General features: G+C 38.5%; 1 protein-coding gene across 2 annotated transcripts in view; it reads left to right on the forward strand.

Annotated features, from left to right (window-relative positions):
• Tnks2 (tankyrase 2) overlaps nucleotides 1-27910 on the forward strand; it is a 58472-nt gene that overhangs the window by 22715 nt on the left and 7847 nt on the right. The window contains exons 9-24 of one of the 2 annotated variants that reach the window (XM_050158476.1): nucleotides 151-272; nucleotides 2782-2873; nucleotides 2958-3036; nucleotides 6276-6447; nucleotides 7804-7883; nucleotides 9274-9419; nucleotides 10087-10252; nucleotides 11349-11568; nucleotides 14780-14889; nucleotides 15688-15876; nucleotides 18596-18848; nucleotides 19765-19847; nucleotides 21280-21400; nucleotides 23491-23588; nucleotides 24846-24920; nucleotides 26728-26833. In XM_050158476.1, the coding sequence (XP_050014433.1) occupies nucleotides 151-272; nucleotides 2782-2873; nucleotides 2958-3036; nucleotides 6276-6447; nucleotides 7804-7883; nucleotides 9274-9419; nucleotides 10087-10252; nucleotides 11349-11568; nucleotides 14780-14889; nucleotides 15688-15876; nucleotides 18596-18848; nucleotides 19765-19847; nucleotides 21280-21400; nucleotides 23491-23588; nucleotides 24846-24920; nucleotides 26728-26833 (2112 nt within the window). The remainder of the gene's footprint in view (nucleotides 1-150; nucleotides 273-2781; nucleotides 2874-2957; nucleotides 3037-6275; nucleotides 6448-7803; nucleotides 7884-9273; nucleotides 9420-10086; nucleotides 10253-11348; nucleotides 11569-14779; nucleotides 14890-15687; nucleotides 15877-18595; nucleotides 18849-19764; nucleotides 19848-21279; nucleotides 21401-23490; nucleotides 23589-24845; nucleotides 24921-26727; nucleotides 26834-27910) is intronic. The other variant, XM_050158487.1, reaches the window with a different exon arrangement.

A 27910-nucleotide genomic window follows, 5' to 3' on the forward strand; every position in this document is an offset into this window, starting at 1 on the left:
AACGAATCCCTATTAGTCTTATCTATGGAACCTTAATCTGTCTATTTTGGAGGTTGTTTTTAAAATAATTCCAAAAAAATACTACTATTGTGCTAGGTAAGCCTCGTTACTCTGATAATTTCATGTGGATGCAAATGCTTCCTCTTTTAGATGAATTCAAAGGCCACTCATTGCTGCAGGCTGCACGGGAAGCTGATGTTACAAGAATCAAAAAACATCTTTCTCTGGAAATGGTGAATTTCAAACATCCTCAAACACATGAAACAGCATTGGTAACGTTTTAGACTTAAGCTTTTAAAATAACCAAAACTAATCATAATGTCTGATATTGGTGATGGCATTGTTTTTAAAATACTTGTCTGTTTGTTGGCTGGTGATGTTTTGCTGTTTTGGTGTTGTGAGTCTAATGTCTACTATGTAGCCCAGGTTGGCCTTGTATGTGTAGAAGCCCTCCCTCAGCCTTTCATGTTGAAATAGGTATTTGCTGTCCTGCTGAGCTAAATTCAGTTACTCTAAGTAATGTAGAAAGATGGACAACCTCATCCTGCAAAACATAATACTAGTAGTTTAAGAACCTATCTGAAGAAAAAAAAATCCCATGTTCTTGCATGTTGGATGTAATTTTTTATTATATATATAACATACAATTGGTCATTTGTGGTTTTCCACAAATTGAATTAAGTATCTTAGAGTTACATCCATTAACAAACTGGGCAGGGCCTCAAGTTTAAGGCTAGTCTGAGTCACACTAGCAAGATTATCTTAAATAATCAAGTGGAGGCAGGGCATGGAATGAGAGAGGTGACCTTTGTGGAACTATGATAAAGTAATAGTGTGTAGTGAACTCCAGGAGCTACCAGATGATTGGTGAAATACAGAAGCATGGTCTACCTTCAAAGTAGAAATTCCAAAAGAAAATAGGAACCTCTGTAATATAAGCTTCACGATGTTCCTTAGGGAGAAGGCAATGAGTAAAGTAGGCTGCCTGGTAGATAGGTTTTCTTCCTTATGCCTTAATATAAACTATGAAATTTGCCACTTAACGTTTTTTAAATGTATTTACTTTATGTGCATTGGAGTTCTTGCCTGCATGTACTTGTGAGAGTGTCAGATCTTGGAGTTACAGTTAGCTGCCATGTGGGTGCCAGGAATTTAACCTGGGTCATCCAGATGAACAGCCAATGCTCTTAACTGCTGAGCCATCTCTCCAGCCCCTGCCATATCATAATTCCCAGCAAAACTACCCTGTACTTTAGGGCCAGTAAGTAAAAGACAGCTGTGAACATACTAATGAGCAGGCAGCATATGCAGCCTGTGTACTCTGAACAAAGACAATGGTTCCCATCCCAGTGCAAAGGACAGGATTTCATCACACTTCTCAGAAGCATGCATTTCTGGAGCTTTTCTGTGTAATATCAGATCATAGTGGAAACAGCACAGATGAAAGAATGTACTGTGTGTGTTCCTCTAAGTATCCTGCTGTAAGCATCATGTCTTTAACTTTAAAGCGTGCTAGGACTTAAATGTTCATAGGTAGTTGTAATGCAGGTGCAGTTTCTTGGCCAGAGATTGCAGGCCATTCCCTAGGATAGACAAAAGGGTAGGACTCTAAATTGTTCTGGGTATAATAAAAACTTCTTGGAAATAAACATTTTTTTGTATTCAGAATAAATGTGTGTCAAAAGAACTGTGTACCTGTTAAACTTCACTCTAACGAAGGTGAAGGAATTATTTTGGTGACTACAACAATATCAAAAAATGAATCAAGAGCATAATTGAGGAACTGACAAAATTTATGACTAATAGCGGAACAGGGACTGGAGAGATGGCTCAGCTGTTAAAAGTAGTGACTGCTCTTCTAGAGCTCCTGAGTTCAATTAACATAAACCACATGGTGGTTCAAAACCCTCTATAGTGAGATCTGATGCCCTCTTCTGGCAAAAAGGCGTACGTGCAGATAGAGTTCTCATATACATAAAATAAATACATAAATCTTAAAAAAAAAAAAACAGATTTTATAATCACTGTATGTAGCTGTATAGAGCAACTTTGCTTTAAAATTTTAATCAGAATTTTTTGCCCACAATTTTCAGATTTGGATTTTGACAAATATTCACATTGATTTGGTCAATTATTAGTCAGATACTGAATACCAGTTATACCCAAGTATTATCCGGATGTTGAGATTGTAAAGATTTGTGCCATAGCCATAGATAATGTTTATAAAGGGCAAATCCCTCCCTCCTTTCTCTTTCCAACCTTAATACTCAGAAATGCTGCAGCAACCAGTTAAGGAAGATACACAACTTAGCAGCTAGCTCATCAGTGCTGTTAAACCAGCAGAATTCGGAACAGAACAGATGGGGTACAACCCAAACCCGGGGCTGAGGATATATAGTTCAGTGGAAGAGCTGGGCTACCATTAATGAAGCTGTGGATTCAATCTTTAGCACTGCAAGAAGAAATGCCAATACTCAAGTCTTTACTTAACCTTTTAAATGTAGTGTTATTCATCCTACTAGTAGTGGCATTTTTAAAAATTGAGGACAAAGTTTAACCAGAATATTTAATAATACATAGTATTTGATCTGTGGAATTTTCCAGCATGTCAGAATTGTAATTACTACACATTCTCTCCAGTAGAAAGTCTTTAAAGAGCAAAGCTGAGTAAAAATAAAGAAATTATATTGCATTTATTATCCTTGATTGGAAACACAAGTGTTCTTAAGTGAAAATGGTTCTGTATGGTCTTTGATTAATGCTGCAATTTGAATTATTTAGCATTGTGCTGCTGCATCTCCATATCCCAAAAGAAAGCAAATATGTGAACTGCTACTAAGAAAGGGAGCAAACACCAACGAAAAGACTAAAGAGTAAGTATACCTTTAACAGTAGATGTTGTTGATATTTTTTCATATGAAAAATATACTTATTGTGACTGGCTTTTTCTCTTTAAGATTCTTGACTCCTTTGCACGTGGCGTCTGAAAAAGCTCACAATGACGTTGTTGAAGTAGTGGTGAAGCATGAAGCAAAGGTATAATACACCATTTCTGGTAACCTTGGTAATCCAGCCAATACTTTATATTTAGTGCCAAGCTAGCTCCTTCAACTATTCACTCTATCATTATAAATGGTTTTTTTTCTCTTAGTTTACAATTCAAAACAATCCAGGCTGGGGAATAAAGTACTTGCCACGCAGTTGTGTGGACCTGAGTTCAGATCCCCAGAACCCATGAAGCAGGAAGTAGTAGTGCTCCTGTGGCTAAATGGGAGGCAGAGGTGAGAGTGCTTAAGTACTTGCAGGCCAGCTAGCCTGGCCTGTGCAGTTCCCAGTCTGTACAGCCAAGGTGGAGGGTGAGGAGCCACACCTAAGGCTGTACTCTTGACCATCCTGCATCCACACACACAGATACACATTAGGAGGAGGCCTATGGATCATTTCCCAAGTCTATTTCTTGTTGCTGTTCGGAAATTTATGTATCTATTTGTATGTACATATTCCTGTATGTCCTTTTTGTTCCATTCCTTTTAGTTCACTGATCAAAGTTATTCTTGACCTTTTCTTAATAGTACACAGAACGCTTCTTATAGCAGGCGGCCAGTCCTACCTTGGTTTTCTTTTCTGACCAGCAGCTGGAATTCCTTTGTTAATATGATACCTCCTCTTATTTCCCAGTGCAGAGTCTGTACTTTCAACCATTTCTGTAACTAAGACAAACAACTTGAATACAAGTAAAGAAATAATCTGACTTAAAAAAAAATATGTAACCCTATTGATAAATTAACATTCTTTAGTTGGCATTTATGCACAAAGCATTTTACCCCTTGAGTAACTACTTCCAAAGCTGTAAATCATTTCCCAATAACTTTGGAGTATAATTAGTAGTGAGTCCAGAGAAATGGTTTAGTGTGTAATGTAAGTGCTTGCAATTCAAGCCTAACTACCTGAATTGGATCTCTTGGTATCCATGTGAAAAGCCAGGTGTGGCGGCACACATCTGTAATCTCAATGTTCTGATAAATAGGAGAGAGACAGGGAAATTGGCCAGTTCACCAACCAGTTAGCAGAGTGGCAGAAACAGTAAGACCCTGCCTCAACATGGTGGAAGGTGAGAACTGAGCCCCAGATGTCCTCTGGCTTCCTCATGCTTCCACACACACACAGACAATAAATATCAAATTTTTAATTTAAAAAAATGCTCAGTAAAAGATGTATATAGCAGAAATGACAGTCAGTAGTTTCCAGTTGTCAATCCAAAGATTTTTACCTTATTCAAAGAAAATTTTTAGTGAAGATTTAGAATGTGGTACAGAAATGGAGCTGCTGTGAGTGGAGGGGAAAACAGGCCCTGAGTGGCCTGAGACCTTGTCCTCACTGGGTTTGCAGGTCAGTTTTTCTGACTTTTCCTTCCTTGGATTTCTACCCACTCAAGGAACTGCTTAAATTTTTTGGTTTCTTTTTCTGTTATCTTTAATGTCCTAATCTTTACTGGTTTCAGGAAGTTCTTGATAATGTATAAGCGTGATTTTTCCTACTGTAAATAAATAAAATAAAGTTGGTTTCTGCTTGACTGCTTGGCATCCTCATTTGTCTCTGCTCTGTGCCTTCCTGGATCGCTTTTTCCTTACATGTGGCACATTACTTGAAGAGTACAGGTGCATGTTGAATTTGAGTTGTGAGACTTAGTGGGACCATTGTGATTGGTTTCTAAGAACCTGTATCATAGTGCAATGACTGAAGAAGTCCCAGGCAAACCAGCAAAAGTTGGTCACCTTAATATATATCACTCGAAGCTTTCAGGGGATGGTTTCCAAAAAATATGATTTAGTATGTGAGTAAACATTGCCCTGAACATTTTAAATAAGTTTTCAGTTCTGTAATCATTGGCACTCATATTCTAGTTTTATGCTCATTGAGATCTTACTATGTCCATCTTGAAATATTCTCTGATGACATGCATTATTAATTGACCAATGTTTCAAGAGACACTGGTGGACATAGGACTAATTAGTTATACATTGAATTATTTCCATGATAAGGAGGCAGAATGGAAATGAGAGGTTAAAAGATATAGCCAAATTGAAAGAATTCTACAACAGAATAGTTCTGTACTCACTACTTTGATACTATCACCAGCTATAAGATCTTACCTATTCATCAACCTGTCATATTTTTGACACATTTTCAGATTACTGTGCACATACTAAATATTCTGTGTATGCACGTCAACTAAAGTTAAATGTTTAAATACAGTTTTTCTGTAGGTGCAAAATTTATATGGGATTAAATGTGCAAATCTTCAATGTTTATTTGCTGAGTTTTAACAAATCTATACCTATATACATATACAATATATCTGTGCAACCAAAATCTATTAAAGAACACAGGCTAAGTGGGTAGTGGATACTGCAATGGTAGATTGTCTCAATGTGTAAGGCCCTGAATTTAATCCATAAAAGTCCTTCATCTCGGGCAATCTTTACCAAGAGCAGTAACAGCTGTTCTGAGGCTTATCTATCACAAATGCTTACGCTTTAGTCTAAGATTTTCCCATTTAGTATAATATTTTGGTGATAAAGTAGCATGTCAACAGTGCCTTTGTATTACTGGTGAGTGTTCCATTGTAGATGTATCGTATGTTTATTCACAAAATATTCTACATGATACATGGTATAAAAGATTAAGTAGGAATAAGAATTTCAATACTAGCTCACCTCTGGACTTGTCCCTGACTGTAGTATATCTTGGGATCAATCATAAAAATTATGTGTCTCGGGGCTGGGGAGATGGCTCAGTGGTTAAGAGCATTGCCTGCTCTTCCAAAGGTCCTGAGTTCAATTCCCAGCAACCACATGGTGGCTCACAACCATCTGTAAAGAGGTCTGGCGCCCTCTTCTGGCCTTCAGGCATACAGACAGAATATTGTATACATAATAAATAAATATTTAAAAAAAAATTATGTGTCTCAAAGACCTGTAAAATTTCAATGAATACAGCTTTTTCAATCAATGTCTAGTTCTAAATAGGGTGAATTCATAAATACTTTAAAACTAAACATAACTTTTTTAAATGTTTAATTTACTGTACTTGGCAACCCACATATTAAACCAAACTTGGATCTTCATTCCGATACCAGTTTTCATGGATTGGGGAATTTGCACTCTAGTATTGAGGTGGGGGAAATGCCTAATTTGGAATTGGACAGTTTTGGTATTGGATGACTTTAGATGGTGCTCCACAGCGCTCATTTCAGTGTTTTCTGCGTTATTAAGGTTAATGCTTTGGACAATCTTGGACAGACGTCATTACACAGAGCCGCACACTGTGGCCATCTGCAGACCTGCCGCCTGCTGCTGAGCTACGGGTGTGATCCGAACATCATATCCCTCCAGGGTTTCACCGCCTTGCAGATGGGAAATGAAAATGTGCAGCAGCTGCTTCAAGGTATTGGGTGCCTCCCTGGCGTTCTTTTTAAATGGTAACCTTTAAGGGTTTCACGTGTCAGGTGTTAGGTGTAGGAGTTGGTAATAAACAGGAAATTTTTGAGAAATGTTGGCCTTCCTAATTTAAAATTCTTAGCTCATTATATTTGATACTTAAATGTCATTAAATTATAATTAGGACTTGTTCAGTAGCAAATTCCACCCAGTTTCTCTCAGTAAATACAGGATACTGTAGCATGAATTCTAATTGTTCTTAATAAATAAAACCTGGGGTCAGATATTAGGGGGTAAAAGCTGAAGGATCAGAGAAGCAGTGCAGCCACTAGAGACTAGAGAGACCTTTTACCTCTGTCGGTGCTCAGGCCAAAGGGGTGATCTTGTCCTCAGACTGCCCTGAGTGCCTGTCTCCTTTCTACCTTATATTCCTCTCTCCACCCAGCCATATCACTCCTGTCTCCACCTCCCTAGTGCTGGGATTAAAGGTGTGGGATCCCAAGTGCTGGGATCACCTTTGTGTGAGCTCTGACAGATTCAGTCTTGTGTGGCCCAGGGTGGCCTTGAACTAACAGATCCCTGCCTCTGTCTCCCAAGTGCTGGAATTAAAGGTGCCTACTACTCCCTGGCCTCAAATGTCTTAGCTGTTCACTGTGGTCTTCAGGCAAGCTTTATTTGTTAAAACATAAACAAAATATCACTACAGGACACTCAAGTTATAAAGTTTATAAAGCTGATTTGTCAGGCTTGATGGTGCACACCTTTAGTTCCAGTATTCAGGATGCAGAAGTAGGCACATCTCTCTGAGTTCCAGGACAGACAGGGTTACATAGATCCTGTCTTTTTTCTTTTCCTCCTGTTTCTCCTCTCTCTCTCTCTCTCTCTCTCTCTCTCTCTCTCTCTCTCTCTCTCTCTCTCTCTCTCTCTCTCTCTGTTTTTGTTTTCCGAGACAGGGTTTCTCTGGCTGCCCTGGAACTCACTATGTTGACCAGGTTGACCTCAAACTCACAGAGGATCACCTGGCTCTGCCTCCTGGAGTGCTGGGATTAAAGGCGTGCACCACTGCCTGGCCTATCTGCTGGGTGCTCTTTACCAGTGCTCACACATGGCTTGGTTATAATGCAGGCGAGCTTTCACTTCATTTATGTTCTTTACACCGCTTAAATAGCATTTTACAACTAGCATGCTTAGACGTTTTGTTCAGTGTTTATTTTCAAAAGATTTAATAGCCTTAGCTTTTTCTTCTGTGGTGATTTTATATATAAGCCAGCAAACTCAGAAACTACTTTGTAAAATATAACTCCTTTGAATCTTGGTTTTATTTTCTATGTGGAAATTAACAACTGTTCTCCCCTCTTTCTAGAGGGCATCTCACCAGGTCATTCAGAGGCAGACAGACAGCTGCTTGAAGCTGCAAAGGCTGGTGACGTAGAAACTGTAAAGGTAAGATACCATCTTAAATTTTTGTTAATCTTTGGTTTTTATTTTGGCATTGTTTAATCTATATGATTACATCAATGAACCTTATTAAATAAGGACAAAAATACCAATTCTTCAATAAGGAACACTGAGAAATGGGGTGGGGATCTTTAGTTTCACATATATTTTTAGAAAATATCACATTGGCAAATTTTAGTATTCTTATAGTATAAAATGCAGTTGTCTTAAAGAGCGCACTTGTCCCTGTAAAAGAAGAATTTTAAGGGGCTGAAGAACAGTTCAGAACTTATAAACACTTGCAGCTCTTGTAGAGGCCCTGCATTCAGTTCCCAGCACCCAGATGGTGACTTATAGTCATGTATAACTGACTCCAGGATGTGACACCCTTCTGACCTCCATGTCACCAGGTGCACATGTGGAGCACAAGCACACATCAGGCAAAACATTCAGGAACATAATATAATCTTTAAAAAAAATAAATTATTTTATGGATAAATAAGTATGAACCAGGTGTAATAGTTCACAATCCAAACAGTAGGGAGGCAGAGACAGGAAGATTAAGGCTTGAGTTATTTAGGAAAATCCTGTCTAAAAGCAATACCAAGAAAAAGGAGTTTTATGTTGTTATAGATGACACATAAAACATGCAGGTGTCTGCACAGATTCCTTTTTGTTCACTCATTTTCCCCTTCTACCTATGGATCCATTGTTATTGTGTGAGCATAGTGTTGCCATTGCTCAGAGCCATTAGGTCTCTTCCTCAGCTGGACCGAACATTTCTCTTCTCCTACAGAGCACCAGATTGCTTGTCTATCCCATCCGGGCAGCCGTCTCCCCAGAGTCACCTTCCCTCAGACTATTTTGACTTGTGCTGTACACACATTGTTGTCTTACTGCATGTGTTGTGTGTCCTGTTAGGTACAGAAATGTGTATCTAGGTAAATAACCCAAAAATCTGATGTTTTGAAAGAGCAAGACTTACAATTCAAGTAATAATAAATCGAAATTTGACTTATCTATTTCGTGAAGTAATAATCTGTAGATACAGATTTGGGACTCTGAAATTTTCCTCAGTGCTGCTATGATCTAGTGTTCTATTGTGTTTACCACCAAATGGAAGTTACAATGATATTCTTTGAATTTACATTATCAATATGTAAATAGTAAATTGTACTGCCTTTCAAAAAAGTAGAAGAAAATAGAAGATAAAAGCATATATGAAAGAACCAGAAGAATTCTCAATAAATGACAAGCTAAAATAAAAATAGTTTCTGAAATAATTTCTTTAATGAAATAAGAATATAAGGCAGGCACTTGAAATTTCTATTAAATTGTATTAGAACAAGACATGAGAATATGTAGCATCATGTTTGTGGTGTGTTCAACCCCACAGAAACTGTGTACTGTTCAGAGTGTCAACTGTAGAGACATAGAAGGACGTCAGTCAACGCCACTCCATTTTGCAGCAGGGTACAACAGAGTGTCTGTGGTGGAATACCTGCTGCAGCATGGAGCTGATGTGCATGCTAAAGACAAAGGGTAAGGAGCAGCTGCCCGCTCTCTCCACTTTACTGTTACATGACCTTGGGGAAGACACAAAAGATGTTTATGATAAATGGTAAAAATACTTCTGCTTTTTAAATGTATAATTTGTGTTCTGACATTGGTACAATAACTAATTACCTTCAGTTAAAGTTTTGTGCCAAGCATGGTGGTGCACACCTGGACTCCAAGCACTGGGAAGCTGAGGCAGGCAGATCACAAGTTTGAGACTAATAAGGTCTACATTATGAGACCTTTTCTTTAAATAAATAAACAGCTCAAATTTATATTAATATTAACTTACATAATATCTCATCATTTTACAATTGCTAGAGATGTCGTTTGTGATGTTGATACTAATATTAATGTACTAAAGTTTTAGTGTTCGTAGAGGCAGATTTTTTTGTTACTCTTGAAATTGTTTTTGTTAAAATACACAATGCTAGATGTTGAGTCTGTATGTGAATATTATATTCTCTTCATTTAAGATATACTGAAATTCTTCCCCCCAAAAAAGTCTTTTTCTGCTTTCCATAGGTTTAAGTTCTACAGAGTATGAACAGTGTACTCCCTTAGGCAGTTCAAGAAATGTCTTTCTTTAGTTATGTATAATTACTGAGATTAAACCATGTTTTCTGCCATTACTGCTTATTTGACTTTTCAGAGGCCTTGTGCCTTTGCACAATGCATGTTCTTATGGACACTATGAAGTTGCAGAACTTCTTGTCAAGCATGGAGCAGTAGTTAACGTAGCTGACTTGTGGAAGTTCACACCTTTACATGAAGCTGCAGCCAAAGGGAAGTATGAAATATGCAAGCTTCTGCTCCAGGTATGCTTAAATACTTGCTGTGGACAGTGTGAATTACCTAAAATACTCAGATTATCTTTCAAGTAACACTAATATAAAACGTTACCTAATGCTGAAACTAGATTTCAGAGAAAAATGTCAAGAATCTATTATTTATAAATATATATATATATTTGCCAGCATGCGGTAGTTTTGGTTGCTCTCAGACTTTCCTGTTTGGTGATCTAACCTCAAATTTCTCATGTGGTTTATAAGCCCAGTTTGTTTAACAACTCTATATAATTCATGATGCTGGTCTAATATAGATACAGATACTTTGCTGTAAAATATTACACCATAGATTCATTCATAGCGGTGGTGCTCGTTTTTTAATCTCAGCACTCAGGAAATAGAGGCAGGCAGATCTCTGAGTTTGATGCCAGTCTGGTCAACAAAGCAAGTTCCAGGACAGCCAGGGCTGTTACACGGAGAAATTGTCTCAACAACAACAACAACAACCCCCCCCCCCCCAAAAAAAAAAAACCAAGAAGGAAAGGAAAAGTGCAGCTAGGTGTGGTTGTGTACTCCATAGAAAACCTAGCACCTGGGAGTCAGGCAGTTTTAAAGAATGGGAAAATGTGATCATGTGATAACTCAATCAGTGATGGGCTACATTTTTGACAGTGGTCTCATAAAATTATAATGTAAGAACTACAAGATGTATCTCAGTTGGTAGAGTACTTGTTTAGTCTGCACAAGACCCTGGGATTTATTCCCAGCACCACATAGACAGGCTCAGTGGTACATGCCTGTATTCTTAGTATATAGGAGGTAGAGACAGGAAGATCAGTGGGTCAAAGTCAGCTTCAACTACAGAATAATTTTCAGAAAACCAGTCTATGCTGCATAAGACTGTCTAAAATAATAATAATTTTTAAATTATATAGCTGAAAACTTTTACTGTGGTTTTTCTGTTCTTAGATACATGCTTACTAATGTGTTATAGTTGCCTAAAATATTTAAGCATTAATAACAATCGTTAGATTTAGTATGAAATGATTTTCTTTGCTCTGACAATTTTCTCAGTGACAAAATAGACACTAATTTGCCCCCTCCCCCTTTTTTTCCTCATGCCTAGCATGGTGCGGACCCTACAAAGAAAAACCGAGATGGTAATACTCCTCTGGATCTTGTTAAAGATGGAGACACAGATATCCAAGATCTACTTAGAGGTGATGCAGCTTTGCTGGATGCTGCCAAGAAGGGTTGTTTAGCCAGAGTGAAGAAATTGTCTTCACCTGATAATGTAAACTGCCGTGATACCCAAGGTCGGCATTCTACACCTTTACACTTGGCAGGTAAGTAAGTGAAAATAGATTTAGATGGGTGACAGCTAAGATTTTATTTGTTTATTTGGTTTTGGTGGTGAATGGTATGGGGTTTGAGATCAGAGAACAGCTTGCTAAGAGTCTGATCTTTCTATCATGTGGGTTCCAGGCATCAAACTCAGGCATCAAAAAGGTGTCAGGCTTGGCAGTGGGTGCATTTACTTGCTGGGTGGGCCATCTTACTAGCCCTAAGATTTATTTTTACTTTTAAGTAAAATATTTACTCTAAGTAAACTTGAAAGATACAAGTCAAATTATCTACCAAAGCTTTCGTTCTATCCTAGTATATGTGTTTGTACAGAGCATTGTATTTATACATGAAGCTGTTAGCTGAATTTCACTTCCTTTGGCACTGATTACAGTCAGTAAGAACAATTGCTGGCTGTAGTGGTGCTCATTTTTAATCCCAGCAGAGGCAGGCAGATCTGTGTGAGTTTGAAGCGAGCCTGGTGTATATAGTGAGTTCCAGGACAGCCTGACTAGAGAAAAGGGGGGAGGAGGAATGAAAAGCTGAAATAGGCTCTGCCAATTACTCTGAACTTTGGAGGAGGGTTATAAAATTTGCCTACATAAATCAGACGTCTTCATAGAAAACTGATGTTTTCATTTTCTAATGATAACTTAAGTATTAACTGCCAAAATGAATGTCTTCAAAGACTTCCCTTCCACCATGTAGGTTCTGGGAATCAAACTTAAATTATCAGGCCTGGAAGCAACTACCCTTACCCACTGAGCAATCTCATCAGCCCCAACTTTTATAAGATTTTTTTGTGCTATATATATTTTATATTTATGTGTATAGATGTATAATCAGTGTTTCTTTGGACTGCGCGCTCTTAAATAATGACCCAGAGACTTATTAATTATGATGCTTGGTCTTAGCTTAGGCTTATTCCTAACTAGCTCCTATATCTTAAAATAACCTCTTCATATTAATCTATAGTCTGCCACATGGATCATTACCTCTCCTCCATACTGGATGTCCAGTTCTTTCCCCACCCATTCGTGAATCTCTGCCTGAGTTCCTATCCCTGCCCGAAAGTTCCACCTATCTACTCCTGCCTAGCTATTGACCATTCACCTCTTTATTAAACCAATCAGAAGGTGCCTTGACACATCTTCACAGTGTACCATGGGTGTTTTGCCTGCATGGATGTCTGTGTGCCACATGTGTGCCTGGTACCTGTAGAGGTCATTAGACCCCTAGAACTGGAGTTACAAATTATTGTAAGCTGCCCTGTTGATGCTGGGAACCAAACCTAGATCCTCTGCAAGAACAAGTGCTCTTAATCACTGAGCCATCTCTCCAGCCCTTGACATTACTATTTTAAGTCCACATTGTCTTTTTAAGTTGCAAATACATTGTTTGGTTTGTTTTTTGAGACAGGTTTTCTCTGTGTAGGCTTGGCTGTCCTGGAACTAGCTCTGTAGACCTTGAACTCAGAGAACCCACCTGCCTCTGCCTTCTGAGGGCTGGGATTAAAGGTATGCACTACCACCACCTGGAGTTGCAAATACATTTTATATACAAAATGTGTCTACCCCCTTCTAATAGTGTTAATATTTGGGCCGTGAAGAAACTCAGTCATAAACTGTATGAAAACTTGAGTTCACATGGCCAGCACTGAGGGCAAAGATAGAACATTTCTGCAGCTTGCTGACTACCTGACTAGCTGAATGAGTGGACTCCAAGTTCAGTGAAGAGACCTTGCCTCAAATAATCAGGTGGGGGATCTGTGAGATGCCTCAGTGGGTAAAGGTACTCCTCACAGGAGCCTGACAAATTGCATTCAATATCCAGAACCCATATAATGAAGGAGAGAGTCAACTCCAACAAATTTTCTGACTATACATCAGAAGCGTGTACAGACAATAAATAATACACAATTTTTTTTAAAGTGTAAAGGTGCTAAGCCTCATCATGGTGCACACCTTTAAACCCAGCACTTGGGAAGCAGAAGGAAGTGCATCTCTTGAATTGGAGGCCAACCTGATCTAAAAAGTTCCAGGACAACCAGGACTACACCAAGAAGCCTTATTGCAAGGGGTGGGAGCAGAAGAGGAGAGCAATAGAGGAAGACTATGTTTACCTCTGGCTTCGCACATTCACCCACATAATACACACAAATACTACACCTTGTGACAATTTCATTGTTTTAAATCCTTAAAAACGGATGACATGAGCTTTAAGATAGACATGATAAAACATTTAAAACCATTATCATTGTTTTTATATTGGGGAAAATGACAAATTCATCTGTGATTGTGTGTCTAGAGATACTTTGCCATAAGAGAACTCTGAGATAGCTGGCCAAATACAGGTTATGCCATGTTTCAGAGTTCAGAGCTTTCCTCTTGGTCTTCATAGTGTTAAGGTTGCTCTGCCATTTGTCTCCTAAGTGCTCTCCTTAGGCTGAAGCCTTTTTCTACAACCTTCCAAGAGAGATGTCTCCTGTTTTGCAGCTAGATGATTAGGTGCCTGTGGTTTTTAGCCCTTGGAATCATATACCTGAGCTTAGGACATTATATGTAACAACATGAAGTCAGGGCCTTTGGTAGGGAAGTTTTATTTTATTTTTTAATTTGTTTTTGGTTCTTTGTGCTTTCACATCATGCATTCCGATACCACTTATCACCCTGCCCCTCGTGTCCTCCTTCTGCCCTTGCAAATCCCCCAAAGCCAAATTTAAAAGAAAAAAGCAAAACAAGGAAGAATCTGATCATGTAAACTGTGGTTTGGCCCAATGAGACAGACACACAGTTTACCTACCCTTTGTCCATTTATCTTTACTTGATAGTGTTCTTGCCACAGGTCATTCATCTGGTTCAAGGCCTCTGGTTTCTGGTACACCACCAATAAAGGGCTCTCACTGGGGCTCCTCTTGGATACCCTGTTGTCCTGTGTCATGCAGATCCTCCTGATTTGGAGGTAGAGAACTTTTAAATAGAGGAAAGTCTTTCTATAATTTGATAGATCTCCAAAACCAATGACTAACAAATAATACCAAAAGCTTCTAACGTTTTAGGCCAATGGGGGTTTTTTCCACAAGATAAAATACTAATAATTTAAGATTTACATAAAATTTAGTAATACCTATTTAAAAATATGTTAGCTATATGGGTAATACATGATTTTTCTACATTTTAAAGTGAAAGTAATGCTACTTCTTTCCTGAATTAGCTGGCTACAATAATTTGGAAGTTGCAGAGTATTTGTTGCAACATGGAGCTGATGTGAATGCCCAAGACAAAGGAGGACTCATTCCTTTGCATAATGCAGCATCGTATGGGGTAAGTTCTTCTGTGTTACCTTTAAAAATCTGTGTGATTTTTCAAAGAGGATGTCAGTATCTCAGTTTAAATGGAATTTGGTGTGACCTGTTTCACAAAGAACTAAACAGGTTAAATTACATAGAAGTTTTAGTTCTTAATCTGTTAGAAGGAGACTGTGTGACATGGCAATTTATTTGTCATTTGTTGTAGTGTCCTTGGCACCTGTCTCCTTATTCTTGATGAAATACTGATTTGTGTGTGTGTGTGTCCAGAAAATCCATAGGTTTCATAGGAATCTTTAGAGATTCAGATACATTTTTACAGACTTCCTGCAACCCTGAAGGTTCTGGTTAACACTGACCATTGTCAGTGGTCTAGTTTGACTAACTGGGGAAGGCTACTAGTTTGTACATTTATATTCACAAGAATTATTTAGAAATTACTGAAGTTGTATTACTTTATTTTCCTATATTAGATTTTGAACTGTAATTCTTAAGCAACTACCCATAAGTCACAATTCTGAGAAGAAGTAGCTTTACTTTTTATTTCCAAAGTAAGTTTGAAAATAAGAAGGTAGGTAGATACAGAGCCAGGATTTGTTTTGTTTTGAGACAGACCCTCTCTACATAGCTCTGGTTGTCCAGGAACTCACTGTGTAGACCAGGCTGGCCTCAAACTCACAGAGCTCTCTGCCTACTTCTGCCTCCTGAGTGCTGGGATCAAAGGTATGGACTTCCATGCCCAGCTCAGAACCAGTTTCTTAAGTAAAGTGCCATAAAACATTTCCAACTGTAACAGGAATATTTTCTTTTACAGCATGTAGACGTAGCAGCTTTACTGATAAAGTACAATGCGTGTGTCAATGCCACGGACAAATGGGCTTTCACACCGTTACATGAAGCAGCCCAAAAGGGACGGACACAGCTTTGTGCTTTATTGTTGGCCCATGGAGCTGATCCTACTCTTAAAAATCAAGAAGGACAAACACCTTTAGATTTAGTTTCAGTAAGTGATGGGCTCTTTGAAACTCAGAAAGTTCAAGTGACATGCATAAAATGTCTGCATGGTTTTAGCCCAAATTTAAATTTAGGAGTCCTTTGGTGTGATAAGTAGATAAATTATTAGTCAGTTACTGTATACTTTGGATATGGGAAAAAGAACAGCAGTTGGGAAATAAAACAGACCCCGGTCCTCTGTAATTTTGTTGCAGTGCATAATACTATAAATTGAATATTGTACCAACTTACCCAGTTAGTACACCTCAAGGTGTAGTTGCAAAGCCTGCTATTAGCAGAGATTCTGTGTCCTTCCTTGCTGCTTCTTCCTGTTGTTACTGTTGACCCTACAAGAGCTATCTATGTGAGAGCCAGCTAGATGGCTCAGCTGGTACAGGTGCTTGCTGTCAGAGCTAACAGCCTGAGTTTAATCCCAGGACCCACCTGGTAGAAGAGAAAGCTGCCTCCCACAAGTTGTCTTTTGACCTCCACATGTGTACCTTGGCACACATGCATGCACACAAAATAAATAAAATTAATGCTTAAAAATATATTTTAAGGTTTATAAAATAAAGTGAGGATTTTTCTTTCCTTCTCTTTTCTTGGCCATTCATGTGGGAGCCTCCTTTTTCACTCCCAAATCTCTGTCAGTCACCATTCCTCGCCTTTGCCACCAGAGCAAAGTAGAAGGAAGGAAAGTTTTGTCCTACCTGGATATAGTCCCGGCTAACCTGGAACTTGCTGTTTATCAGGCTGGCCTGGAGTTAGTTGTTGGGGATTTTTATTTGTTTTTTTAAGATTTATTTTTATACATATGTGTGCGTCTATGTGTGTTTATGTGCACCACTTGTATGCTGATGCCAGAAGAGGCCAGAGAATGTCAGATTCTCTGGAACTGGAGTTACAGGTTGTAAACCACTTGATGTGGGTGCCTGGAAACTGAATCTGAGTCTCTGGAAGAAAAGTAAGGGTTCTTAACTGCTGAGCCATCTCCAGCCCTTTCACCCATCTCTTACCTACCCCTCAGTATGCTGGGATTACAGGCATGTGCCACCATACCTTGTAAGAAATATTTTGAAATGAGAAATATAATGTCTTCTATGGAGAGACTATTCCAACCAGTTGGCCAACTAACTGATTTAGTTTGGCTGCATTTAAAGATATGTTCCCCAGCAGGCTAATTACCAAACCTTATTTGCACAAGGATTTCTTGGAAATGTCTCTTTGGTTCCAAACTGATTAAGAAGGAAGCATTTAGAGCTTATTCCTCCCAAACATTGATTCACCAGGTATAATTAGTGGCAAGAAAAATAAAATGCTCTAGAGAATGCCTAGAGCCTAGGGAGATGGCCAGCCGAGTGAACTACTTGTTGCACATGTGTGAGAGAGTTCGAATTCCCAGAACCTACATAAAATCTGGATACATAATATGAGCATATGTGAAAGATAGGAGTTCCCTAGAAACCCAAGGGTCGACTACCCAGCTTCACAGTAGTGATGAGACCATCTCAGTCATGGTCAAAAGTGAGGACCATCACCTAAGACTCCTAACCTCCACATGCACAGATTTATACACTCATACACACATACAGATTATACACATATCCACAAAATCAAATTGTAAAGATGGTTCTTAGGAGAGTGAAAGCACGCATGAGCTTTAGAGCTTTAGGCCTGCCTGCTGCTCCAGCCCTACTGCTTACAGTTGCAGTCTTGCTAGTGGCCTACTCTGTAACGTTTAGAAGCATCAGTAAGAGATAAAATATATCTGGTTCATGAAATTAAGCATTATAGTAATATCTAAAGCCTTTAGATTCAGGTACAAAAACGTACCAAATAAATGGTCTTTTTTATAGATAAATACTATATACAAACTGTAAGGTCAAGAGATGCACAAATTGAAGAGGAAGAGAAAGGTAAGGGTGTGGACATTATAAATGACTAACCAAGAAAGCATCCCTGTTGATTATGACTTAGTATCTTTTTATATATTATTTTTTAATTGTTTATTGGGGAGAAGAGGCTTGAATATGCTTCAGTATACCTGTAGAAGTCAAAGAATAACTTGTGGGAGTGCATTCTCTCATTATATCATGTGGGAACCAGGGGTCAAACTCAAGTCGTGAGGCTTACTGGCAGTTACCTTCCCTCTGGGCCATCTCTCCAGCCTGTTCCTTAGTTTATTATTTCAGCATGGTAAATAATTGTACGTCATTAGTGACGCAGGTCTAGCACTGAATTTAGAGACTGTTCTTTCCTAGCAGTTTGATTAAAATTATCTTTTACCAAAAAAAAAAAAAAAAAAACAGGGTTTTCTTAGTTTTGAGTAATAAATCACTGTTTTCTAAAATCTACAAATGGTTCTGTTTTCTGAAGTTTTGTATAGGTTGAATTGCTAATGTAAGAGTTACTGTATTAGGGTTAAAGCTCTTTTTCAGTTAGTAGTTCTGTAATTAATTTCATTGCCTTTCGGCCATGATGTCAAAATTCGCATGTTGTTCATTGTACTTTGCATCGTTTAGCAGTTTGTTCACTTTGACTGGAAAGGGTGCTCTGAATTACATTTTCTATTTAGTGACAATTTAGCTAGCTGGGTATCAGCCTGTTTGTTTCACAACAGACCCAGTGTGAATATGCTAGGTTGTCCTGTTTTTACTGCATCTTATTAGGCACCGAAGAATTGTAAACCTTGTTTGTAACAGACTTCATCTCCTTGTAATGTGTCCCAGGCAGACGATGTCAGCGCTCTCTTGACAGCAGCCATGCCCCCCTCTGCTCTACCTTCATGCTATAAACCTCAAGTGCTCAATGGTGTGAGGAGCCCCGGAGCTACCACAGATGCTCTGTCTTCAGGTCCATCCAGCCCTTCAAGCCTTTCTGCAGCTAGCAGTCTTGACAACTTATCTGGGAGTTTTTCTGAACTGTCCTCAGTAGTTGGTTCAAGTACAACAGAAGGTGCTGCCAGTTTGGAAAGAAAAGAAGGTGAGAAATTCTGTAAAAATAACTATCGCTCATATAGTAGCTCCATGTTTGCTATTTAGAATGGTAGGAAATTGTCCTTTCAATCTTAAATACAACTCTTTATATGAAATAAATAACATAGCCTGAGCATAGTCACATTTTATTTTCTTCTATTAATGATGTAAATAGAATTCCTATAGAAACTCAGTTTAAGTTGAAAGTTGGTGAACGTGGTACTGCCACCTATTATATGCGTGTGCATGCATGTGTGCAAACTTGTGCCATGGTGTTTGGAGGTCAGAGGGCAGCTTTGAAAAGTGGGGTCTTTCCTTCCCCCTTTGAGTGGGTTCCAGGGATTGAACTTGGGTTGCCAGGTTTGCAAAGCAGGTCCCTTTTGCCCACTAAGCCGTCTCCCAGCCCTCCCCATTCTTTAGATGTCAATTTTTACTGGTCAGATTCATCTTATCTTACTCAATACAACATTTAAAACTTTTTCATTAGTTTTGTCATAAAGGAACCTGAAGGCTGATTTTTTTTTTCTTTTTAAAGATAAGGCTAAAAGGAAATTTTTAAATGAAAATAAGATGAGAAAATTTAAACTTGAGAAAACCACTGCTTAACTTCTTAAGCCGAGCATGATGACACACACCCAGACATGCGGATTTCTGAGTTTGAGGCCAGCCTGGTCTACAGAGGACTTTCCAGGCTAGCTAAGGCTGTGTAGTGAGACCTTGTCTCAAAAAAAAAAAAACAAAAAAAAAAAAAAACAGGTTTACAGGATTCTTGTTAGTTTTTAGTATAGCATAAGTGGCTATTAGTATTTTTGCTTCTTTGATACATTCTTCACATATATAGTAACACAACAGAGCTTTTATGTTTACAGTGTTGTTGTACATTATTCTTATGTGGAATTTTGTTCTGGACTTTTTCCTCCCAGATCCAGGAGTAGATTTCAGTATAACTCAGTTCATAAGGAATCTTGGGCTTGAGCACTTAATGGATATATTTGAGCGAGAACAGGTGAGTTGTATTGTTTGATTTAGTGCTTCTTAGAAACTCAAAATCTGGAAAATGCTTGAAATTACTTAAACCGTATAAGCTATTTGGAAATGTTTTAATAGCGTGTCTGCTGTGTTTAGTGCTAGGTACTGAACCCTGGGCCTCCTCCATGCTGAGTGTACGGTGTACTAGTGATCTATCTGCTGCAGCTCTGAGAGTGTTAACACACAGGAAATCAGTCACTTCCTGATTTGGCTTGACTTTGGGGTCTCACTTAGTTCAGTATGTCTGAAAATTGACAGATGTAGTAATGGAACATCCTCTTTGATAACATGGTTGCCTGATTCAGTCCTGAATTAAGTTATCTTTGAGCCGTTTCTTCAGTTCTGTAATCCAGTCACTACCCACTCTAAGCCTGACAGTGCTCTCTCTATAGTGGACAGGAATGTGAATGTGCGCCAGTTCTACATTTAAGCTTTCTGAGTAGCCAGTTTACACACACCTATCCTTTTTAAGATTTATTTAATGTGTTTGAATGTTTTGCCTGCTTGTATGTGCACCACATGCATGCCTGGTGCCTATGGGGTCAGAAAAGGATGTCAGATCCCCTGGAACTGGAGTTTGGATGATTGAAAGCTACCACGTGGTTACTAGGAACCAAACCCCAGTCCTCTGAAAGAGCCACCAGCTGTGTCTTAACCAGTGAGCTGTCTCTCTAGCCCTCCATGTACTTATTTGTTATCATTGCTTTTGTGATTGTTCAGAAATTATAATTACTATAGACTTGAACCTGCAGTGAAGTGCAATCTAGTTAGGGAGGTAGAGCAGAAACATGAAAATTTACAGTCTAACAAAGATTTTAGTAAATTTAAAGAAGAAAGAGATTACTGTTAACTGGACTTATTAAGGGTGGCTTTATAGAAGTTGTAGAAATGAAACAAAATTAATGGCTTCAGTTTCATGAAGCAGGAATGATTTATTTTTGGTAGGAGTTTCAACAGTGATGCAGAGGTACTACTTAGCCCAGTCCACATTCTGGAGGAGCCGTGCCAGGCAGTGTAAAGGCCTAGATGGAGAGCAGTGGTGAGAAAGTACGGTGGAAGGATGGAATTTGAAAGGACATTTATGACTGAACATATTTTGCTCCAACTTTTTGAGTTTAACAGATGATTTGTTTTCCTGTCAAAGCTATTCAAAATATTCAGAATAATAAGAAATGGAGCTCTAGAGGTGGCCACGGTTTGATTCCTAACAGTTGTCTGTAACTCTAGTTGTAAGGGATGGGGAGGTTATTATAGCATTTTGTAGCTCCCAAGAGCAGTGCACGCATGAACATACAGACAAACATTCATGTACATAAAATATATCTTAATAAAAATGAATATTATAAGAATATAAATCTATAAGTGTCTACCAAATAAACATTCTGAATAATTTTATTCTCTTTTATAAGATCACCTTGGACGTGCTAGTTGAGATGGGGCACAAGGAGCTGAAAGAGATTGGAATCAATGCTTATGGACATCGACACAAGCTGATTAAAGGGGTTGAAAGACTAATCTCTGGACAACAAGGTATTTCATTTTGATAACTGGTTGACAGTTTAAGTGTTCTATAAAAGTAGCCTCAGTGTAACACTTCAGAAGTCATATGACAGGCTCTTTTTAGTAGGATTTTTGAACAAAGATAAGGCCTCTATTGATAGTTAAAACTTCCTGATGCTACTGTTAAATATATGACCCAAAGGAAAATCCCTTGGCTCATGCAGAAATTTTAAGATTATGGTAGCTCCTGGAAAGTGGGAAGATATAATTAATGAAGTTACACTAGCTCTAAGGTGTTAAAATTTTAAAAGATCTGGAGCATGAGTGTCTTTCTTATATTAACATACTAGATAACAATTATATTAGACAGTTGGTAAAATATGTAATGATTTAGAGGCTAGAGAGATGGCTCAGCAGTTAAGAGCTCTGGCTGCTCTTCCAGAGGACCCAAGTTCAATTCCCAGCACCCATATGACAGGTCACAACTGTCTATAACTCCGGTTTCAGGGGATCTGATACCCTCACACAGGTAGACATGCATGCAGGCAAACACCAATGCACATAAAATAAAAGTCGACGTGTTAGCTGAAGGAAAATGCAAATTACATTCACTCAACAGATGTTAGCACCTGTGTGTACCAGAGCTAAGTAAAAAAATGTGAATTAGCTGGGCGATGGTGGCGCACGCCTTTAATCCCAGGACTCAGGAGGCAGAGGCAAGTGGATCTCTGTGAGTTCGAGACCAGCCTGGTCTACAAGAGCTAGTGCCAGGACAGGCTCTAAAGCTTTAGAGAAACCCTGTCTTGAAAAAAAAAAGTGAATTATCTTAAGGGTCAAAACCACATTTTTTACTTTCCATTAAACTGAAATGGGAGTAAAATAGGAAAGTAAGGAGAGTGGGGGGACAGCAGAGCTTGGTGATTTTGTAGATACTAAAAGATAAAAACTATATTACAGATGTGACAAATAAATCAGAAGGATTTTGTTTGAAACTCTTAAAGAATTTGTTATCAGTAATCAGGTAGCAAACTTTATGGACTTTTATAGGATGGTCTTTAATTGCCTGGTGCTGTTCAAGTCTCCAGCATAACTCTTCCTCATCGTTACAGAAGATGAAGGATTACTTTATTAAAATAACAGGCTGAACAGTTACTAAAAGAAGTAATTTGAAGAGTTTATAAACTCATTAGCAGTAAGGGATAAATAGTCCCTAAAACTGCTATAACCTATTAGGTTAAAGAATAGTTACTTGAGGGACTGAAGAGATGGCCTAGCAGAGATGGTGTACTGATTCTGTGGAAGACCCAGGTTTACATGGCTACTTGAGCTCATAGAGAGTAGCTGGAATAGATCCAGCTCCCAGGTGTCCTCTTCTGGCCTCTGAAGGCATTGCACATACATACATACATGCAAACAAACATACAAATGAGTCTTTAAAAGTTAGTGTGCAGAGGTAGAGTTACAGAAATGGCTTAGTGGTTAAGAGTACCTGTTGCCTGATTATGAGAACCAGAGTTCAGACCTCAGAACCCACATAGCAATAACAAGCTGGGCAACTGCCTCTAACTCAGCTGAGGAATCTGATGCTGGCTTCTGAACTCTGTATACATAGACACATGCGCCTACACACATATAGATAGGTATACACACACTCTCTCTCTCTCGCTCGCTCGCTCGCTCTCGTAGTCTGAACATAATGTGCTCTCATGGTTTTGATCCTGTAAGAGAAAGAGGATATATGCATTTATAAACATACTTTCTTCTTAAAATTACTTCCTTTAGTAACTAACTGTTCAGTCTTTTAATAAAGTAATCCTTTCACATTCTGTAACTATGAGGAAGAGTTATGATGGAGACTTGGTAGAAAGAATTTATGAAGTCCAGATAAAGCCTGTGTTAGTAATTTTTGACAACTGTAATATGTTTACATAAAGTTCTATATAACCCTGGGGAAAGCTGGGTGAATTGTGTGCCTGTCTGCACTTTCTGCATTTTTATAAGTCTAAATTATTATGAAATTAAGATTTGGGGGAATTGGTAGTATTTGATAAATCATGTGATTGTTTTGTGTTGGTGGTGTTTTATTGTCAGTTTTTTAACTTCTAAATTTTATTTCATAGGTCTTAATCCATATTTAACTCTAAACAACTCTGGTAGTGGAACAATTCTCATAGATCTGTCTCCTGAAGATAAAGAATTTCAGTCTGTGGAGGAAGAGGTATGTTCATCACGCTTAAGAAAATGGTCATGTTGTTGTTGACTCAGTTGTGCTTCCTAGACATTTCCAGATCTATTTGGATGTGGGATTTTTGTTGTTTATTGTTGTTTTGTTTGTCCCTCTTTTCATCACCTAGAAAATTTGGAAGTATTTACAATGCATTTCTCCCCCACATACACACTCCTTTTAACTTACTTTACTTATATTTTCCATTGGTGTTTTGCCTGCATGAGTGTCTGTGTGAAGGTGTTGGTTCCCGTAGAATTGAAGTTACAGTTAGCAACTGCCATGTGGATGCTAAGAATTAAACCTTGGTCCTCTGGAAAAGCACTTAGTACTCCTAACCACCGAGTCATCTCTAGCCCCCTACAATGAATTTCTTAATTATCCTTAATTTTAGGTACTTGGATTACTACTTCAGTTAGTGTGGAACCAGAATTCTGTTGGAGGGGACTCTCATTTGGAAAATAGTGCTAGTGTTCACTCCCTTTATAAAGGCAATTACAAAGTGAGGGAGCTCAGGCACTTCTCAGCATGTAGATAGTGTTAACACACATACACACCCCTTTGTGATTTTTTTTTTTCTTTTTCTTTTTTTGAAACAAGGTCTCAATATGTAGCCCTGGCTGTTCTGGAGTTCACTCTCTAGACCAGGCTACCTCTGACTCCCCAATGCTGGGATTAAAGGTGTGTGCCATCACATCCTGCTGGAGAGTCCTCTTTCTTTACACTCTGATGTACATGTGCTTTATCTGTTTAAATTAAGCACAGATATAAAATTGAGTGAGATTTACTTCTAAAGTTCATACTCTAAAGAAAATATATATTATGTTTTATTTAGGCTAATATCAGCACAGATAAACCATTGTTTTGCTTTTATGTTTAACATTTTTTATTCTCTTCTTAGTTTTCATTATGTAACTTTTCACCTATAAATATGTTTTTAGGATGCTCAGTAGTCATCTCTAGAAGATAATGCTCATGGTAATCCCAGCCCTCGAGGCAGAGGCAGGCAGATTTCTGAGTTCAAGGCCAGCCTGGCCTAAGTTCTACAACATGCAGAGCTACACAGAGAAAAATCCAGTCTCAAAAGAAGAAAAAAGTAATACTCATGAGTTTATAGAATTTTTGTCCTTTCAAGAAAAATACTAAAACTTATCTTGGATTCTCAAAAAATAGGAACAAATGAATCAAAACCATGTTTCCCAAGTCAGAATGGCAAAACTAATGTCTATGTTCTTTATTCTTTTCCATCAGATGCAAAGTACTGTTCGAGAGCACAGAGATGGAGGTCATGCAGGTGGCATCTTCAACAGATACAATATCCTCAAGGTAACAGTAAAGTTTCCCAAGACCATTACTTTCCATAGCCCCCGCTTTAAGTGACTGTGGTAAGAAGAACATAATAATCTGTCCAGCAGAGTGCTCTTTGACATGACTTCAGGGACTACTGAGGGGGAAGACTGTGTCCTCCAAGACTTAAAATTCTCAAAAGCTCTCTTCATTCTTTCTTTTCAGACAGGGTTACACTATCTACTTAGGCAAGTCTAGAATTTGAGTCTCCTGCACTAACCTCCCTAGTGCTGGTGCTAAGATCAGATGTGTGGGCCACCATGCATAGCTTTTTTTTTTTCTAAGATTCATTTATTTTTGAACTGGAAAGATGGCTCAGAGATTAAGAGCACTGGCTGTTCTTCTAGATGTCCTGAGTTCAATTCCCATCAACCACGTGGCTGCTCTCAACCATCTATAAGGAGATCTGATGCCCTCTTCTAGCATGGAAGCAGGCATGCAAAAAGAACATTGTATACATAATAAATAAATTTTTTAAAAAAAATAGTCATTTATTTTTGGTTAAACATGGTGGTGCATGCCTCCTAATGCTAGCACTTAGGAGGTGGAGACAGTCAGATCTCTGAGTTCAAGGCCAGCCTGGTCTACAGAGCAAGTTCCATAACAGCCAGGATTACACAGAGAAATCCGGTCTTGATCAAACAAATAAAAAACAAACTTATTGGGGGCTGGAGAGATGGCTCGGAGGTTAAGAGCACTGCCTGCTCTTCCAAAGGTCCTGAGTTCAATTCCCAGCAACCACATGGTGGCTCACAACCATCTGTAATGGGGTCTGGTGCCCTCTTCTGGCCTGTAGGCATACAAGGAGGCTGAACACTGTATACACAATAAATAAATAAATATTTAAAAAAAAACTTATTGAACAGTGTCACTATGCCTTGAAGTGGATACATCCTTTAGGTTAGTCAGCACTAAGGCTTACTTAGTTGGCTTGTGTCTGCTACAGTCAGATCATTCAGGCAAAGGGGAGCACTTATCTAAGGAGGTGTGTGAACTGTGAAACCAGGAGAGAAGCTGATTTCTAAATTACTATGTTCAGTTTGAAAAAGCTGCATTTCCTCCTCCTCAAAGGTATTTCAGTACAATATTTAATTGTGTGTGTTCGCGTGCTAAAATGGCTTTATTTTCGTTCTAATTTATATATTTATAAATTTATAAGGTCAGTTTGTGCCATGTATGGTCCTTGGTTACATTGGTTACCAGTATTTTGAATTTTTTTCTTTCTTTTTTTTTTTTTTTTGAGCCAATACTAAACTGTAGCTCTGATGTGTGCTCTTAGGGACCACAGGTCCTGTAGCACTTAGTGCTGGAATTGTCCATTTGACCATAGAGATAACTCCAGTAGGAACTGGAGGAAAAGGGATTAATAGGAAGAAGGGGGGGTAACATGTGGTGGGTCGCTAGTTCATGTTTGTGGTATTCTGAGTCTGATCAAGTCAGGAACGCGGAGTGCTTTGCTCTTTTTCTTCTCTACGGAGTTTAGCATATCTGAGGTATTTCAGTGATGATTTTTATTTAAGTAATACTTGCTATTTTGAGTAATTTTAAAATTGAAGTATTTTGTGCAATTTTCAAATATTCTTGGCCCCTTCACGGTCATGTGTAGTCTTTTTGTCCTTTGGAAAAAGCTGTTCCATGCATGTAAACTCACAGATACACACTGTATGCACAAGCACATACATGTGCAGGTCTGAGCACAGCTTATGGGAATTGATTCTTTTCTAGTTGTGTGGTATTTTTTGGTAAGATAAAAAGAATTATTTAATTTTTTATTTAATTTTTAAAGATTCAAAAGGTTTGTAACAAGAAATTATGGGAAAGGTATACACACCGGAGAAAAGAAGTTTCCGAAGAAAACCACAACCATGCGAATGAGAGGATGTTATTTCATGGTACGTTCTCACCTGGCCTCCTGTGATTGTGTGTCGTTACTGCTGTGGTTGTCGTTGTTGCCCTCTTTTCTTTCCTTTTGAGACAGCATTTCTCTGTGTAGCCCAGACAGGCCTCAAACTCGCAGAGATCCACCTCCCAAGTACCTAGATTAAAGCCATGTGTCACCACTGCTCAGCAGCTTACATCTTCTTAACTAAGATATTGTTCCTATGACTTTACATTTGTGTTTATATTGTGATAGTGAACGTTTTTATAAATTAAGATTATCCTGTTTGGAGCCAGCAAGATGGCTCATTAGGTAAAAGCCTTATCACAGAAGCCTAATGACCTGAGTTCAGTCCCCACCATCTGAAGGAAGGAGAGAAGTAAGTTCTGAAGTGTGTGCTGGCATGCGGGCAGGCACACACAATGAATGAGAGAGAGAGACAGACAGACAGAATTTTTAGTGAATTCCCTTGATAGGAAAAAGCAGAAATCAGAATGCTGGCCTGTTGATGGTGGTGCACGCCTTTGATCCCAGCACTCTGGAGGCAGAGGCAGGTGGATCTATCTCAGTGAGTTCCAGGACAACCCTGTCTTGAAAAACAAAACAAAAAAAAAGAGTGCTGACCATTCCTTTCTTTTTTGTTTTCTTTTTTTTGTTTGTTTGTTTGTTTGTTTGGGTTTTTTGTTTTGTTTTCTTTACAGAGGTTTGATGTTTAGATCACGCTGAAAAGTTGCATTTTACTTATAGCTTGTTAATTAGATAAAGACATGAAAATCATCTTTGTAGATTGAATACATTCTATTCTATTGTTTAGTTTTGAGAAAAGTTCTCACTGCCAGCGCACAGGCTAGCCTAAAATTGACAAAAATCCACCTGCCTTTGGCCCTCACATTCTGTTTAATGTGTCAAAACCACATTTAACTTCCTTCTAATCTAAACACACACACACACACACACACACACACACACACACACACACACACACACAATTGTCTTTGAACCCAGAAAGGTTACTGGAAATGCTTCTGGGACTGAAAGCACCATGATTTGTCGTGCTTAAAAAGATGGTTTTATTTCCTGAGTTGGCAGG

This window comes from Alexandromys fortis, unplaced genomic scaffold (genome assembly GCF_014885135.2).
Source record: "Alexandromys fortis isolate MF-2015 unplaced genomic scaffold, M_Fortis_MF-2015_v1.1 scaffold_10, whole genome shotgun sequence".
Lineage (NCBI taxonomy): Eukaryota > Metazoa > Chordata > Mammalia > Rodentia > Cricetidae > Alexandromys > Alexandromys fortis.